We start from the raw sequence: 17,937 nt of genomic DNA, 5'->3' as shown, positions 1-17,937 counted from the left end.
AACATAAATACTGAATTTTCACTTTAGATAAATACTAGCTGGGCTTCTCAGTTGAGCTTTTCTCAATTAAGGGAACAATTCAATATAATTCTGTTTAATATCATTTGAGCCTGTTCCTGTGGCCCTTCTACTCAATGAGTAAGGGTAGCAGCATTGGGAATGATCTTTGAAAGCACTTTGGTACTGCATATATAATTTATTTTCTCATAAGACACTTTGCTTACAGCATCACATTCCTGTGTATGGCAATGCATTACCATACATATATAAAAGCTATTTTCAAGTCATGAATATTTCCTGAGTTGAAAATAATGTTAATATAAAAATATAATATGATCAGTTCAGAAATGTCCAGTAATGTTACACTGCATGAGATCTTTCAATGCACTGTGATTTTGACTAATAAATATAAGCATGGGGAAACCTACCACTATAACAAAGTACCTGCAACTCTAAAATATAAAATGCAATATTAACATGATTAAAATACTTAAAAACCTATTACACCCCATAGTGGTCATTAAGGTAGTCCAGAACTGCTGAGGTGCTTGATAAAACATTAAAAACCCTTTTTTCCTGTTTTGAAGTTATCCGTTCCATCATGTACATTAAATGATGATGAAAGCACGTAAAAGGAGTCCCATGTTCAAGAGCAATGTCAACCCAGTCCTGGATGCACTTCAAAGGTGTCTCTTCATATCCTGCAAACATGGCTGGATTGGCTAAGAGCCCCCTAGCAACCATTACACCTTCAAATGGAAAATTTGAGAAGTGTTAATATACAATTTAACTTTTTTATGTTTACCTGAGCGTTTTATATAGCACCCATCACCACAGTATCTAATACTTGTGAATAGCTAACTAGAGAGCAGTAGAAGCTGGAAAGTCGATATGGAAACTCTGTTTAACAGTCCAAATCCAAGATTACCTGTGATATTTAGAGGTCCGGTCTACCCAGCTTAATGGCACTTCATGATAGAGGATTTGAAAGAAAACACAGCATACACAGAATGGGAACTTTTCTTCCCAGTTCCTTCAGTAATATTTTGTTTTTATTAGCTAAACATAGGCTGATTCTGTTTTTTTGAGCAAAATTTACTACTGATTGACCCATAGCGAGGAAACAAATTCATCCCTTGTGTAACTCAAATGACTTAAAGAACACTTGCACTAGCTGGTGAAGCCTCGGCTGAAATAGTGTGTCCAGTTCTGGGCACCACACTTTAGGAAAGCTGTGGACATTTAGTCTTGAGAAAAGCAGACTGATGGGGGAACTTGTTAAGACTGCAAATTTGTTAAGGGCTGTTATAAAGAGGACAGGGATCAATTGTTTTCTGTATCCACAGAAGTAGTAGTAATGGGCTTAATCTGCAGTAATGGAGATTTAGGTAAAACTTTCTAACTATAAGGGCAGTTAAGCACAGGAATAAGCTTCAAAGGGAGGTTGTAGAATCCTCATCATTGGAGGTTTATAAGAACAGGTGGGACAAACACCTATCAGGGATGGTCAATGTCAGGGGTAGGCAACTTATGGCAAGGGTGCAGCTGATTTTCAGTGGCACTCATGCTGCCCGGGTCCTGGCCACCAGTCTGGGGGGCTCTGCATTTTAATTTAAATTTAAATGAAGCTTCTTAAACATTTTAAAAATCTTATTTACTTTACATACAACAATAGTTTAGTTATATATTATAGACTTATAGAGACCTTCTAAAACGTTAAAATGTATTACTGGCACGCAAAACCTTAAATTAGAGTGAATAAATGAAGACTCGGCACACCGCTTCTGAAAGGTTGCCGACCCCTGGTCTATGTTTACTTGGTCCTGGCTAGCGGCTGGACTTGATGACTTCTTGAGGTCCCTTCTAGCCCTACATTTCTATGACACAGACAGACTGACTGGGGAGTATAAGGAAACAATAAAGCTGAAACTGACTGTCCTGAATTTTGGCAAGTATCTGGCTGGACAGTACTCCTCCTTCCTCCCTTTACTTGCCACAGTCACAGATCCATCTCTCACCTGCAAGAGCCAAAATGGCTGCCACTGAGGCACCCCTTGTAGCAGTGGTGGGCAACCTGCAGCCTGCATGTGGCCTATCAGGGTAACCTTCTGGCAGGTCATGAGACCATTTGTTTACATTGACTGGCTGCCTGCAGCTCCCAGTGGCCACGGTTCGCCGTTCCTGGCCAATGGGAGTTGCGGGAAGCAGTGCGGGCTGGCCGCCGCTTCGCACAGCTCCCATTGGCTGGGAACAGCAAACCGCGGCCACTGGGAGTTGCGGGCGGCCGTGCCTGCAGATAGTCAATGTAAAGAAACTGTCTTGCAGCCCACCAGCGGATTAACCTGACAGGCTGCAGGTTGCCCACCACTGCCTTGTAGGAACAGAAGGAGCTCTCGAATAATGTCATTAATCATTCATATTAAGATGATGAGTGTCTGAGGGTTCTCTGCATGTAGGAGTGGGATACAGTATTTAAATAAAGGGCTTTTGCAATTTGCCTTGGAGGTACTTATTCATAGTTATGCATAGTAGTACTCTAAAGCTTTGTAAGGATAAGGCCTTTTCCTGTAGCCATACTGTAAAGCCTTTGTCAGCAGCCATATTAGGAGAGCAGCAGCCATTAGCGAAGAAGCAGGAAGTCACATCCTCACATTCCATCTAAATTATATTAAAACGATGTAATATTGGGCTAAGGAGATCCTGTCCTAATAGCACCCACTATCACCAGATAAAGAAACAGATCTTAAGATGGTTAAAGAAAACTTAGTTTGACAGCATTCTGTCTGGCAAGAAACCACTTATCAATAGTTGTCAAGTATCAGAGGGGTAGCCGTGTTAGTCTGGTTCTGTAGAAGCAGCAAAGAATCCTGTGGCACCTTATAGACTAACAGAAGTTTTGCAGCATGAGCTTTCGTGGGTGAATACCCACTTCTTCGGATGCAAGCAGTGGAAATTTCCAGGGACAGGTGTGTATATATAAGCAAGCAAGAAGCAAGCTAGAGATAACGAGGTTAGATCAATCAGGGAGGATGGGGCCCTGTTCCAGCAGCTGAGGTGTGAAAACCAAGGGAGGAGAAACTGGTTCTGTAATTGGCAAGCCATTCACAGTCTTTGTTTAGTCCTAAGCTGATGGTGTTAAATTTGCAGATGAACTGGAGCTCAGCAGTTTCTCTTTGAAGTCTGGTCCTAAAGTTTTTTTGTTGTAGGATGGCCACCTTAAAATCTGCTATTGTGTGGCCAGGGAGGTTGAAGTGTTCTCCTACAGGTTTTTGTATATTGCCATTCCTAATGTCTGATTTGTGTCCATTTATCCTTTTCCTTAGAGACTGTCCAGTTTGGCCGATGTACATAGCAGAGGGGCATTGCTGGCATATGATGGCATATATTACATTGGTGGACGTGCAGGTGAATGAACCGGTGATGGTGTGGCTGATCTGGTTAGGTCCTGTGATGGTGTTGCTGGTGTAGATATGTGGGCAGAGTTGGCATCGAGGTTTGTTGCATGGGTTGGTTCCTGAGCTAGAGTTACTATGGTGCGGTGTGCAGTTGTTGGTGAGAATATGCTTCAGGTTGGCAGGTTGTCTGTGGGCGAGGACTGGCCTGCCACCCAAGGCCTGTGAAAGTGTGGGATCATTGTCCAGGATGGGTTGTAGATCCCTGATGATGCGTTGGAGGGGTTTGAGCTGGGGACTGTATGTGATGGCCAGTGGAGTCCTGTTGGTTTCTTTCTTGGGTTTGTCTTGCAGAAGGAGGTTTCTGGGTACACATCTGGCTCTGTTGATCTGTTTCCTTATTTCCTCGTGTGGGTACTGTAGTCTTGAAAATGCTTGGTGGAGATTTTCTAGGTGTTGGTCTCTGTCTGCGGGGTTAGAGCAGATACGGTTGTACCTCAGTGCTTGGCTGTAGACAATGGATTTTGTGGTGTGCCCGGGATGGAAGCTGGAGGCATGAAGGTAGGCATAGCGGTCGGGTAATATATGCCATCATATGCCAGCAATGCCCCTCTGCTATGTACATCGGCCAAACTGGACAGTCTCTAAGGAAAAGGATAAATGGACACAAATCAGACATTAGGAATGGCAATATACAAAAACCTGTAGGAGAACACTTCAACCTCCCTGGCCACACAATAGCAGATTTTAAGGTGGCCATCCTACAACAAAAAAACTTTAGGACCAGACTTCAAAGAGAAACTGCTGAGCTCCAGTTCATCTGCAAATTTAACACCATCAGCTTAGGACTAAACAAAGACTGTGAATGGCTTGCCAATTACAGAACCAGTTTCTCCTCCCTTGGTTTTCACACCTCAGCTGCTGGAACAGGGCCCCATCCTCCCTGATTGATCTAACCTCGTTATCTCTAGCTTGCTTCTTGCTTGCTTATATATACACACCTGTCCCTGGAAATTTCCATTGCTTGCATCCGAAGAAGTGGGTATTCACCCACGAAAGCTCATGCTGCAAAACTTCGGTTAGTCTATAAGGTGCCACAGGATTCTTTGCTGCTTTTATCAATAGTTGTGGTTGTGAAATCCTCATTTCTTTATTGTTTTGTCTTTATGGTCCCCACTTCTCTATTGTTTATCTATATGATCTCTGTCTGGTTCTTTGATTCTTTGTCTGTTGCATAATTAATTTTGCTAGGTGTAAATTAATTAAGGTGGTGGAGTATGATTGGTTAAATAATTGTATTACAATGTTAGGATGGTTAGGAATATTTTAGTAAAATGATTAGTTAAGGTACAGCTAAGCAGGACTCAAGTTTTACTATATAAACTGTGGTCCAAAAGGAAGCTCTTTGGGAACCGACTCCAGGACACAGCCCCAAGATCACAGCTGACAGATCTCAATATATGCCAATGACACTGTGCAGAAACTGGAGTCCCCCAGATGACCTGATATTGACTGGCCATCAAGAAAAGTTCATCTCTCTTATTGGGAGTGGTGAGCACTGTATGTGTAGCGTGTGCATTCTGTTTTGGTGATTGTTAATAAATAGAGGTTAAATAGGCTATTACTGTGTAATGCTCTTTTTCTCGTAAAAGACCCTGTAAACCCACAAAAGATTAAGCCCTGAGTCCACAGGGAATGGGTGTTTACATGGAGCCCGGAGGAGTAAAGCCTGGAGCCCAGAGACGTAAAGCCTGGAGCCCTCAGAGGGGTAAAGTTAGGTGCCTTTTGCCTAGAGCCCTAGAAACTGGGAAAGGGTGGAGGGCCTAAATTAAGTGGGTTACGCCTGAGCCTTAGGAACAGGGTAAGGGTGGGTGCCCTAGAGTGTAAGTTTACGCCTGAGCCTTAGGAACAGGGTAAGGGTGGGTGCCCTAGAGTGTAAGGTTACACCTGAGCCCTAGGAACAGGGTAAGGGTGGGTGCCTAAATTAAGAGGGTTACGTCTTGAGCCCACAGAAGGGTAAAGGTGGGTGCCCCTAATGTGTGAGAGTAACAGAGAATTTTGTGCTGGTAACAGCTTTTAAGTGTGTCTGCTCATAAATCCTTAAGCTGTCAGAACCAACCAACTTCATATCTCAGTTCTCTCCTTGAAGAGTGCAAAACACTCAAATATAAGTTCAACTTACAGACAAATGTGTATTTTAAGAAGTACATTTCCCAGCAAGATTACTGAAATAATACCCAAAGTATGCTGAGTTCTTACCATCTGTCCCCGTCATATGATGAATATTCTCGGCATCTTTTAAAGTTTTAACATCTCCATTAGCTACAACAGGTATAGACATATTTTGTTTAATTATTTTAATTGCATCATAGTGTACTGGCTGATGTCGTTCTTCTACATTTCTCCCATGAACTGTAATCCAGGAAACTCCAGTGGCTTCAGCTTTTCGGCAGAGATCTACAGTTCTCTTTAGGTCATCATGGATTCTAAAATTCCAAGGAATGTAATAATTATCCTCACCATCAAACAGTTATCTGAACTGCATGAAATCCCATCATAAGGCAGAATAAACAAGAATTGTACAAATGAAGAAAGAACATTATTGTTGGAAGATGAACAGATCTTTTATCATATAACACATTATTTTAATAAATTAATATCCCTTGATTTAGTATTATCCTGTTTAATCACGTCACTAAAATTGAAAGGGTGTCCAAACTTTATAACAATTGCCAGAAACCCATGAGGCTCTTAAAAATATATAATTTTGTGTAATTTTGTACCAATCATGAAATAACTCACATTTATATAGCACCTTTCCTTCTGAAAAATCTCAATCAACTTTAGATCTTTATTAACAGAAACTTTGCTGATATACAAAACCTACACAGGAATCACTGCCTCCACCACTGAAATGCAACATATCACAATATTTTAGAAGTCAATGAAGTGAAGGATATCTTTTTCCAACTGAAACTGGAGTGGGAATTTAGGTAGGCAGAATGACAAGGAATTTGATAAGGAATGTAAACAAATCTTTAAGCAATCATGATTCGTCAGGATCTATTTTTAATGCCTCATCTAAAAGACAGCTTCTCCAGCTGGACAATGCCATTAATACCATACTAGATATAGTTCTAAACTGATAGAAGGAAGAATATCACTAACTTACCAACACCATTTCCTGTTCCCTCTATGTTCCTTTGAGAGCTCCCATCCAAGTGGTAACTTGACCCAAGTTTGCTTAGCTTGGTTCAAAGCACTAGGTGATATGGTTGTATAAACAATACAAAACTATTCAATTAGCTTGTGATCATTTTACCTTTCCTGAATTCTGAGTTTTTTTAAAAATGCATGCCTTTTAGGTTGTTTTGCATATCAGTGTGTACTTGCAAACCAAAGTACACTTGACAACATGTAGCACCAGAGAAACACTGACTGCAATTTTGTAGGATTACATGTCCCCAAATGTATTTTGGATGAGAAAGAAAACAGATCCTGACCAGCTAGGGTTGTTACAGATCTCAGGGTTGACCTACCAAAAAGCTGAGTGCAAGTTTCCACCGACCATGCATACGGCACTTTTTCTATAAAGGTAATATTAACCCAACACATTTTCTGTTTTGCTTGATTAAATAATAAACATGCTTCATTGTCTTGAGACATAGTAGTGGTCTAAACTTACCTTATCTTAATAGATACTGAAAATCTGGGGTTCTCTACTTGATTTCTTACGTGTCTCACCATATCTTGAACCAGCTCTGGTTTATTTATTAAACAAGCACCATAACCTTCCGCCATTGCCCATCTTTAAGTTAAAGAGAACAATGTTTGTATTGTATATTTGCAATAAAAGATCAGTTTCAACATAATGCACTATTTCAGTTTCCTTCTCAACACATTTGGTGAATTATTTTGTGGACAGGGAGGAAGGCAGAGATAGTACTGGCTATGGGTGAAAGATAGTCTTATGGTTAAGGCTCAGGTCTTGGAAGACGTAGCTTCAATTCCTGGTTCTGCCACAAGATTTCCTATGTGACTTTGGACAAGTTACTTAGTCTCTCTCCAATTTTGTTTCCACTCAGCTAAATTATAACATTTTTACCCATCCCCTTGCCCCCAAAAGGGCATCAGAAGGAAAAATAAATTAACATTTTTGAGGCACTCAGATACAAGGTGATTTGGGCCAATAAACAGATTCCTCTCAGGTTTCATCTTCTCGGGAAGACAAATCAGAATTTCTACATTTAAGGACTACCATTAATCTATCATTATTTCCTTTGGATTTGGAAAACTAGGAAGTGATTTTTTCATTTTCATACTGATTGAAACAATTAGGAACATTCTTCCAACTTCTTAAAGTTTTACCTCTGAGGACAGCCACAATTTAGATCTATTCCATCTGCAAAAGGACAGACGATACGGGCAGCATCAGCTAAAACCTGTGCTTCATTAGCAGCAAACTGAACAATCAGTGGGCGATCACCTAGTCAAAGAAAGAGCTCTTTAGAATATACCATAACAAGAACAACGCATACTACATATGAAAAAGACGGTTACTCACCTGTAGTAACTGTTGTTCTTCGAGATGTGTTGCTCCTATCCATTCCAGTTAGGTGTGCGCGCCGCGCGTGCACGGCATCTCGGAACTTTTTTACCCTAGCAACACCGGCGGGCCGGCTGGCGCCCCCTGGAGTGGCGCCGCTATGGCGCTAAATATATACCCCAGCTGGCCCGTCCGCTCCTCAGTTCCTTCTTGCCGGCTACTCCGACAGTGGGGAAGGAGGGCGGGTCTGGAATGGATAGGAGCAACACATCTCGAAGAACCACAGTTACTACAGGTGAGTAACCGTCTTTTCTTCTTCGAGTGATTGCTCCTATGCATTCCAGTTAGGTGATTCCCAAGCCTTACCTAGGCGGTGGGGTCGGAGTGAGATGTGGCGGAGTGTAATACCGCAGAGCCGAAGGCTGCGTCGTCTCGAGACTGCTGCACCAACGCGTAGTGGGAGGCGAAGGTGTGGACCGAAGACCAGGTGGCCGCTCTACAGATGTCCTGGATCGGAACGTTGGCCAGGAAGGCAACAGACGAGGCATGTGCCCTCGTCGAGTGTGCAGTGACGCGGCCTGGTGGTACGCGAGCCAGCTCATAGCAGGTCCTGATACACGCAGTGACCCAGGAGGAAATCCGCTGGGAGGATATCGGCTCTCCCCTTATGCGGTCAGCAACCGCTATGAACAGCTGGGGCGAACGCCGGAAGGGCTTAGTCCGCTCGATGTAGAAAGCGAGCGCTCTGCGGACGTCAAGGGATGCAGCTGCTGTTCCCGAGGCGAGGCATGTGGCTTCAGGTAGAACACCGGGAGGAAGATCTCCTGGTTGAGATGGAAAGCTGACACTACCTTCGGGAGGAAGGCCGGATGAGGGCGAAGCTGCACCTTGTCCCCATGAAAGACGGGACAACCGTTAGAGCGCGAAGCTCAGAGACTCGTCTCGCTGATGTAATAGCGACGAGGAAGGCCGTCTTCCAAGAGAGGTATAGCAGGGAGCACGTGGCTAAGGGCTCGAATGGAGGACCCATCAGTTTGGCCAAGACGAGATTCAAATCCCAGGTCGGGGCCGGGCGCCGCACCGGCGGGTACAAGCGGTCCAGGCCTTTGAGGAAGCGGGAAACCATCGGGTTCGAGAAGATGGACCGCCCTTCCACGGAGGGAAGGAAGGCAGATACCGCTGCCAGGTGGACTCTCAAGGAGGAGACCGCCAGACCTTGCTCCTTAAGGTGCCAGAGGTAGTCCAGGATGGTAGGGACCGGGACCAGGAATGGATTAAGACCTCGATGATCACACCAGAGTGCAAATCTCTTCCACTTCGCTAGGTAAGTGGAGCGAGTGGAAGGCTTCCTGCTCTCGAGCAGGACTTGTCGAACTGCTGCCGAACAGCCTCTCTCCGCGTGGGTCAGCCACTCAGGTACCAAGCTGTCAGATGGAGGGACTGCAGGTTGGGATGGCGGAGTCTGCCGAAGTCCTGGGTGATGAGGTCCGGCCACCACGGGAGGGGGATGGGTTCTTGAACGGAGAGCTCGAGCAGCAGGGTGTACCAGTGCTGCCTCGGCCAGGCCGGCGCGATCAGAATGACGTGAGCTCTGTCCCTCCGAAGCTTCAGGAGCACTCGGTGCACGAGCGGGAACGGAGGGAAGGCGTAGAGGAGGTGATCCGTCCAGGGGTAAAGGAAGGCATCCGACAGGGAGCCCGGTGAGCGACCCTGGAACGAGCAAAATAGGTGGCACTTCCTGTTCTCCTTTGAGGCGAATAGGTCTATGTGGGGAAACCCCCACCTCCGGAAGATTGTGTGGGCGACATCTGGACGGAGGGACCACTCGTGGGAGAGGAACGACCTGCTGAGATGGTCAGCCAGCGTGTTCTGCACTCCCGGAAGAAAGGATGCTTCCAGGTGAATCGAGTGGGTGACGCAGAAGTCCCACAGGAGCATCGCTTCCTTGCACAGGGGGGAGGAACGGGCTCCGCCCTGCTTGTTCACGTAAAACATCGCGGTGGTGTTGTCCGTGAACACTGTCGCACAACGGCCTTGCAGGTGGGTGCAGAAGGTGCGACAGGCCAGGCGGATGGCGCGCAGCTCGCGAACATTGATGTGGAGGGCGAGCTCCTGCGCCGACCACTGGCCCTGCGTATGGAGATCGCCCAGGTGGGCTCCCCAACCGAGTGCTGAGGCATCCGTGGTCAGAGTGACGGACGGGCGAGGAGGGTGGAACGGAACTCCGGCACACACGACCTGTGGGTTGAGCCACCAGTTGAGAGACTCGAGGGTCGTCCTGGTGACCGTGACCACCATGTCGATGGGGTCTCGATGCGGCCGATACACCGACGCGAGCCAGGACTGGAACGGACGAAGGCGGAGCCGCGCATACTTGGTGACATCCGTGCACGAAGCCATGTGGCCCAGGAGGCGGAGGCACAAGCGCACCGTTGTGGTAGGGAAGGCGACAAGGTCCCGGATGATGGAGACTATCGTCTGGTGCCGAGCGCGAGGGAGACAGGCTCTGGCCACTGTGGAGTCGAGAACCGCTCCGATGAACTCCAGCCGCTGTGTCGGAATCAAAGTGGACTTCTCTGTGTTGATGAGAAGACCGAGCCGATGAAAGAGAGATATGATTTCTGACATCTGATCCATCACCAGTTGCCGGGACTGGCCTCGAACCAGCCAGTCGTCGAGATACGGGTAAACGTGCATCTGATGACGTTGGAGGGCTGCGGCGACTACCGCCATGCATTTGGTAAACACCCTCGGGGCGGTGGACAGTCCGAACGGCAAGACGGCGAACTGGTAGTGAGTGTGGCTGACCACAAACCGGAGGTAACGACGATGGGGAGGATAGATTGCGACATGGAAGTACGCGTCCTTCATGTCGAGGGCGGCAAACCAGTCTCCCGGATCCAGAGAGGGAATGATGGTCCCCAGGGTGACCATACGAAACTTGGGCTTGAGCAGGTACTTGTTCAGCTCGCGAAGGTCCAGGATAGGACGCAGCCCGCCTTTCGCCTTGGGGATGAGAAAATAACGGGAGTAGAATCCCCTGCCCCATCTGTCCTGAGGCACTGCTTCTATGGCACCCACGCTCAACAGAGTCTGGACCTCCTGTAAGAGGACTTGCTCGTGAGAGGGGTCCCTGAAGAGGGACAGGGAGGGTGGGTGGGAAGGCGGGGGCGAAACAAATTGCAGGCGGTATCCCGACTGGACTGTTTGGAGCACCCAGTTGTCTGATGTTAATTGGGACCACGCCGAAAAGAAATGGGAAAGGCGGTTGTAAAACAGAGGGGAAGGATCCGGTAGGGAGAGTGATGGGCCGTCCTCGAGCGTCCCATCAAAAGGCCTGTTTGGCCCCCTGAGGGGCCTTCGAAGCGGCCTGGCCCTGGTTGCGGCGGTTGCCGGATGGACGACGGCAATTTTGGGCCGGACTTCGGCTGTTGTAAGGGCGATACCGGGACTGGTAGGCCGGTCGGGAGGGCTGTGGACGGAATGGCCTACGCTGCGTCGCTGGCGTATGCATGCCTAACGTGCGTATCGCGATACGGCCGTCTTTTAAAGTTTGGATCCTAGAATCCGTCTTCTCAGAGAACAGCCCTTTAGTATCAAAGGGAAGGTCCTGTAACGTATATTGGACCTCCGGCGGCAGGGTGGAAGACTGCAGCCAGGCGATACGCCTCATTGTGACCCCGGAGGCCAAGGTCCTCGCACCCGAGTCCGCAGCGTCAAGGGCGGCTGAAATGGAGGATCTGGACGACCTCCTTCCCTCCTCCAACATGGCCGTGAACTCCTGTCGGGAGGCTGACGGCAGGAGCTCGGTAAATTTCGCCAGGGACGTCAGGATGTCGAAGACGTACCTGGCGAGGAGGACCATCTGGTTGGCAATCCTCATTTGCAGGCCTCCTGCAGAATAGACCTTTCGGCCTATCAGGTCCATACGCTTCGCGTCCTTTGACTTGGGCGCCGAAGCCGGTTGACCGTGCCGCTCCCTGTCATTAACCGACTGGACTACCAGGGAGTCCGGGGTCGGATGTATATACAAGTATTCATAGCCCGTGGGAGGGACAGAGTACTTTCGCTCAACACCACGGGCTGTAGGGGGCACGGACGCTGGGGTCTGCCAGATGGTGTTGGCGTTCTTCTGCACCGTCCGTACAAACGGAAGTGCAACGCGCACCGGCATGTCAGCCTCGACCACGTTGGTGATAGGGTCCTCGTCCTCGTGTACCTCCTCTATGGGCAAGGCCATCGCCGTCGCCACACGACGAAGGAGGTCCTGGTGAGCTCTCACATCAATGGGGGGAGGCTCCTTAGTCGCTGCACCGGCCACCGCCTCATCAGGCGAGGACGAGGAGGACAACCCCTGGACGACCGTCTCCGAAGAGGGGTCCGCCACCTGCCCGTCGGAGGGTGCGGGCTGCGCATGGCCTTGGGACTCCGATGCTACAGCATCCGCCGCCGGCGGCGATGGGGCCGGTCTGGATACCGTCGCCTCTGGGACTCTGCGCTCTGACGCGGGGGGCCTTGGTGGAAAAGGCACCCCCTGGGCCTCGTACTGGGCCCATGGAACCCAAAAGCCCCACGGTTGTGCCCCTTGAGGATGGTCCCGTGGGGTGGGCGGCAGGAGTCCGTATCCGTCCGTGCCGGAAGCGACCGACTCGGGTCGAGAAGGCCATGGCGGTGCCGAAGCGCTCGCAGAGTGCGCTGCCGAATGGGGCAGTCCGTCCCCGGATGGCAAAGAAGCGCGAGGTTGCTCCGGTCGGTACCGGGAAGGCGACCGGGAGTGACATCCGCCACGGTGCCGGGAGCTCGACCGGTGCCGGGAGCTCGACCGAGACTGAGACCTCCGGTGCCGTGAACGCCCTCGCGAGTCACGGTGCCGGGAGCGGTGCCGGGACGGCGATCTTCTACGGTGCCGACGCGATGGCGACCTGGACCTCGTGCGGCGTCGGGAGTACGACCGGTACCGCGATGACGAGCGGCACCGGGACTGCGACCGACGTTTCGACAGCGATCGGTGCCGAGATCGCGACCGACGTGATGGAGATCTGCCGCCGGACCGGGACCGGGTGCGTCATTCATGTCGCCTGTCCAGGGACGGTGGCCGGGTCATTCTAGCCGGCTTCCCCACCGACACGACAGCCCGCACCGGCGGTGCCGGGGGCCGGACGCCTGGTGCCTCTATGAGCTTGATCAGCTCTCGCGCGGAGGCGAATGTCTCCGGCGTTGACGGCAGCCGGGGCTCAACCTCGGACGGCACCGGGGAGCGTGGCGGCGCCGGACTCGACGGGCCTTGCGGCGCCGGAGTCAAGGGTCCGGTGCACGGCTTGTGCACGGGCACCGCGGGGGCCGCCAGGAGCGCAGCAGCTTTCGCCGAGTCTTCAACGCGAGCCTGAGCCAGTGCCTTCGCTAGCCTCTGCTTCTTCGCGGGCGAAAGCGAGGGGTGCCGAGACTTCTTAACCGCTTTCTGTGTCGGCGGTGCCACGGAGGTGGAGCGGCTCGGTGCCGCCGGTGCGCTCTGCACCGAGGCAGTTCGCGGTGCCGGCGCGGACGGTGCCGGTGGCTGAAGCGACGCCTCCATCAAAATCTGCTTCAGGCGGATATCCCGCTCTTTCCGGGTCCGCGGTTTAAAAGTCGAGCAGATCGAACACTTGTCCGTTCTGTGCCCTTCGCCCAGGCAACGGAGACAGGCGTCGTGCGGGTCTCCGATGGGCATAGGCTTCTGGCACGCCGCGCAGGGCTTAAAGCCCGGTGCCTTGGGCATGAGCCCGCACTGGGTGAGGTAAAAAGGGGAAAAACCCCCCTTTCACCTTATCTATATACACTAACTAACTATCTAAAACTGTAAAACTAACTACAAAACTAACTATATACAAGAAAGATGTGAACGCTAGGGATCGTGGAGAACGAAGAGCACTCCACAGTTCCAACTGGCCGTCACGGGCGGTAAGAAGGAACTGAGGAGCGGACGGGCCGGCTGGGGTATAGATTTAGCGCCATAGCGGCGCCACTCCAGGGGGCGCCAGCCGGCCCGCCGGTGTTGCTAGGGTAAAAAAGTTCCGAGATGCTGTGCACGCGCAGCGCGCACACCTAACTGGAATGCATAGGAGCAATCACTCGAAGAAGAACTCACCCTTACTAATTCTTCAAGTAAGTCAACATAATCAGGTCTTTAACATAATCAGTATAACAACAGAAGATTTAAAAAAAATGGTAAACAAGAATTCTAAACTTATGAATGTTTTGTTATATCTGGATAAAGTCCATCCCTTGTATATCTTCCTTTCCTGCATAACTGAAAATAAATTTCTAATAGCAATAGTATTTTCAATGTGTGTTGCCACAAGAAAATAATTTTTAGCAGAAACATTTATTTCTAAATTAGAATCCCACTCTTTTTACAGAATAAAAATAGTCTCCAATGACAGAAAGAGAGACAAGTTTTTTTTTTTGTTTTTTTTTTAAAGATCTATGCAGACTTCATTTCTTATGTTGCCTTATATTTGGATGTTCTGACACACAAAATATAAGGAAACATTAGAAACTGTACAGAATAGGGTTCTTATAATGGTGACATTTTAATAACCAATTAAGAAGTAACGAAATTCAGTTAAATTTTAAATATATTTTTAAAGTAAGAAAACTGGGAAGTTATAGTTCATAAAACCTAAAATTTCAGCAAGTCTAGAAAAAATAAAGGTTCTAGCACCAACCTTAATTACACTCCTTTATCCATATCTGATTTTTTTAAACACATACCGCAAGAGCACCACAAGACCAAAGAAAACTCTTAATATGGGATTATAAACTGCAAACCTAATCCTCTAATTCAGAGTTTCCAAAACTTGGGACGCCGCTTGTGTAGGGAAAGCCCTTGGCAGGCCGTGCCGGTTTGTAAGCCTGCCCCGTCTGCAGGTTCCGCCGATCGCGGCTCCCACTGGCCGCGGTTCGCTGCTCCAGGCCAATGGGAGCTGCTGGAAGCGGGACGGGCCGAGGCATGTACTGTCTCTCATTGGCTTAGGAGTGTCTTCACCAACACCAGCTCCTCAGAGTGTTACAGCTAAATACAAGTATCTGATCGTAAGCCCTGGTAGCAAGGGGTAGGCGGGGGTAGGCATGACCGCGTGGTGCTGCTGACTGGGAGAGCAGCCTGAGGCAGAAGCCTCCAGCTGCCATGATATTCCAGGCAGGACTGACTCTCCATTAGACAAAACTTAAAGAAGAGAATGACCTGGGGAGTCATTCCCATTTTTGTCCAGGAGCCCCCGACAGACCTCACCGAGGCCGGCCAGGAGCACCCATGACAGCAGCAGATGGTACAGTATGACTGGTAACCGTCACTGCCAACTTGCAAAGCAGCAGACGGTACAGTAGGTCTGGTAACCGTCTTTGCTAACTTGCATAAGGCAAGGGGATGCTGCTGTGTAGCACTGCAGTACCGCATCTGTCAGCAGCATCCAGGAGACATACGGTGACATGGAAAAAAGGCTGAACAGGCTCCATGGTTGCTGTGCTATGGCGTCTGCCCAGGCAATCCAGGGAAAAGGGTGCAAAATGATTGTCTGCCGTTGCTTTCACGGAGGGAGGATTTACTGACATTTACCCATAACCACCCGCGACAAATTTTTGGCCCCATTAGGATCTCAACGCAGAATTCCAATGGGCGGGGGAGACTGCGGGAACTATGGGATAGCTACCCACAGTGCAACACTCCAGAAGTCAACGCTAGCCTCGGTACATGGACGCACACCGCCAAATTAATGTGCTTAGTGTGGCCGCGTGCACTCGACTTTATACAATCTGTTTCCAAAAACTGATTTCTGTAAAATCGGAATAATCCCATACTGTAGACATACCTATAGTCTCAGGTCTGATGCTCTTTATGTCTGCAAGGCTTAGTACCTCAGCAGCAGTGGTGCTAAAGGCTGGTCTACACTAGGCACTTACATCAGCATAGCTACTTCTCCAGGGGTGTCAAAAATCCATACCCTGAGAGATGTAGCCATTCTGATCTGTTGACAGTTCCAGGTCTACAGAAGAATTCTTCTATCTAGCTACTGCCTCTCAAGGCGGGGGATTACCTATGCTGATGGAAGAACCCCTCCTATCAGCGTAGGTAGTGTCTACACTGATGTGCTACAGTGGCACAGTTGCAGTGCTGCATCTGTGAAGCTGTAGCATTTCAAGTATTGACAAGTCCTGTGAACCCTGTGGGGACATAATCAACCTTCAGTTAACAACCGGAAAACAGAAAGGCAACTAGATTAAAAGAATTTAAGGCCAGAAGAGACTGTCATGATCATCTAGTCTGATATCCTGCATATTGCAGGCCATAGCACCTCACCCCTCAAATCATGATTTCAAGACTTCAAGTTACAGAGAATCTACTATCTAAGATCAATTACTGCATAAAATCCTTGGAAAAACAAGAACATACAAAATAAATACCTTTGCTTGTTGTGAATTCACTGTCTCTAGCTTTCACAGATCTGACAAAATCTGCAGCAATTATCATTGGTGTATAACACAAATCACAGCTGTATTTCCTGACCAAAGTTCTGAAAGCCAACCTGTGAGTAGATGGACATTTGAATTGAAATAAACCAATCCAAAACATACATTGTTATCCTAAATAAATGATTTTAAAATTAAATTATGTAAGTGCTTTCAGTCATACAGCACCTAATACAGTGGGGTGTCTAGGTATTACCACAGGATAAAGTTTAAACAAATAAACATGCATTTTTGAAGCATGTTTTCCAAACTGTTAAAAAAAGTGACCAGACTTATTTTTATACTTAACATATATTTACATGGAGAAACCATTGAAAGTGTATAGTTAAACATGAGTTGTTACTTACTTTGAATATCGGACCATAGGGGCACATACTTTTACAAAGTGCCCGGAATGAAACAAATCTACTGGATCCTTTTGTTGACATTGTGTGGTTTCTATGGCGTCACTAATCATTTGAGAGTTTCAATACTATTTAAAATCTGGAAAAAGAAAACAAATTTTTAAACAGAACTCTTACTACTTATTCCCAATTCTCATAGCATACAGCAATGGATAACTGTTCAAAGTTAATTAACAAAAAAGTTAATAGAATTTACACTAACTTCACAAGGAGGATGGGGAAATGGGGGAGGGTGGTTCCACCGCCAAGGTCTGGGGCTATGTCCTGGTGAGAAGTTAGTGTCCTGCTGTCCTCAGTTTGTGGGAAGCAGTTTATGGATTATATTACATCTGTTTTAAACATATCCTTCGTATAGGTCTTATATTTAACATTCTACAACAGAAAGCAATACACCTACAAATATATTTTTGTTACATTTGCACAACGCATGACTAACACAGAAATGGGTACTTGATTCTCAGCTAACTGAATCTCCTAGAAATACAATAAAGAATATGCTCAGATACTTAAAAAAATTAGTTTATGCTATGGAGATTGAGAAAGTGAGAGATATACTATACCAGTGGTTCTCAAACTTTCGTACTGGTGACTCCTTTCACATAGCAAGCCTCTGAGTGCGACCCCCTTTACAAATTAAAAACACATTTTTATATATTTAACATCATTATAAATGCCAGAGGAAACACAGGGTTTGGGGTGGTGGCTGACAGCTCGTGACTCCCCATGTAATAACCTCATCGTTACCCCCTGAGGGGTCCTCACCTCCAGTTTGAGAACCCCTGTACTATACAGAGGATTTACCAATTTTAGCTCTAATTACTGTCATGAAAAATCCAATGCCCATGAATACGACAGAAGAAGTATACAAGACATCCTCAGCGAGGGAAGGAAAAGACAGGGAATGGGGGAGAGACAGACAAACGGGAAGAAGACAGTGGGGCGGGAAAAGGAAGAGCAATCAGAGGACGGGGTTGAATGGCGCAGGGAACGATGCTGAGCCAGCTATGCCAGGCCCGCTCTCCCCAGCACCCAATACTGCGCCCCACTCTCCTGCCCCCATCCCTCCGCGGGCTCCTCCCGGCCCAGCTCC

At 48.0% G+C, this 17,937-nt stretch overlaps 1 protein-coding gene across 4 annotated transcripts; it reads right to left on the bottom strand.

Moving 5' to 3' along the window:
• Positions 1 to 176: 176 nt before the first annotated feature.
• DUS4L (dihydrouridine synthase 4 like) lies at positions 177 to 17,914 on the bottom strand. 4 transcript variants are annotated; one of them, XM_045030267.1, is made up of 8 exons: positions 17,408 to 17,914; positions 17,050 to 17,219; positions 16,791 to 16,926; positions 16,378 to 16,499; positions 7,761 to 7,878; positions 7,078 to 7,200; positions 5,652 to 5,878; positions 177 to 749 (listed from the first exon to the last, which is right to left on the bottom strand). In XM_045030267.1, exons 3-8 carry the CDS (start codon positions 16,898 to 16,900, stop codon positions 502 to 504), a joined length of 948 nt encoding a protein of 315 aa, XP_044886202.1. In that variant the 5' UTR covers positions 16,901 to 16,926; positions 17,050 to 17,219; positions 17,408 to 17,914; the 3' UTR covers positions 177 to 501. The 4 variants fall into 4 exon arrangements, with proteins under 4 accessions (XP_044886202.1, XP_044886211.1, XP_044886184.1 ...); XM_045030276.1 differs by having other exon boundaries at positions 17,050 to 17,471; positions 17,610 to 17,914; XM_045030249.1 differs by having other exon boundaries at positions 17,050 to 17,914.
• Positions 17,915 to 17,937: the final 23 nt, after the last annotated feature.

The sequence above is a fragment of the Mauremys mutica genome, chromosome 1 (assembly GCF_020497125.1).
Source record: "Mauremys mutica isolate MM-2020 ecotype Southern chromosome 1, ASM2049712v1, whole genome shotgun sequence".
NCBI lineage: Eukaryota > Metazoa > Chordata > Testudines > Geoemydidae > Mauremys > Mauremys mutica.
The sequence above is the reverse complement of the archived record's forward strand: the minus strand, read 5'-3'. Positions and strand labels throughout refer to the sequence as shown.

Coding starts and splice junctions, on each gene's coding strand:
- DUS4L (XM_045030249.1), bottom strand. CDS start 16,900: ATGATTAGTGACGCCATAGAAACCACACAATGTCAACAAAAGGATCCA. Junction 16,500..16,790: donor CCTATGGTCCGATATTCAAA/GTAAGTAACAAC, acceptor ATCTACTCACAG/GTTGGCTTTCAGAACTTTGG. Junction 750..5,651: donor TCATATGACGGGGACAGATG/GTAAGAACTCAG, acceptor TTCCATTTGAAG/GTGTAATGGTTGCTAGGGGG.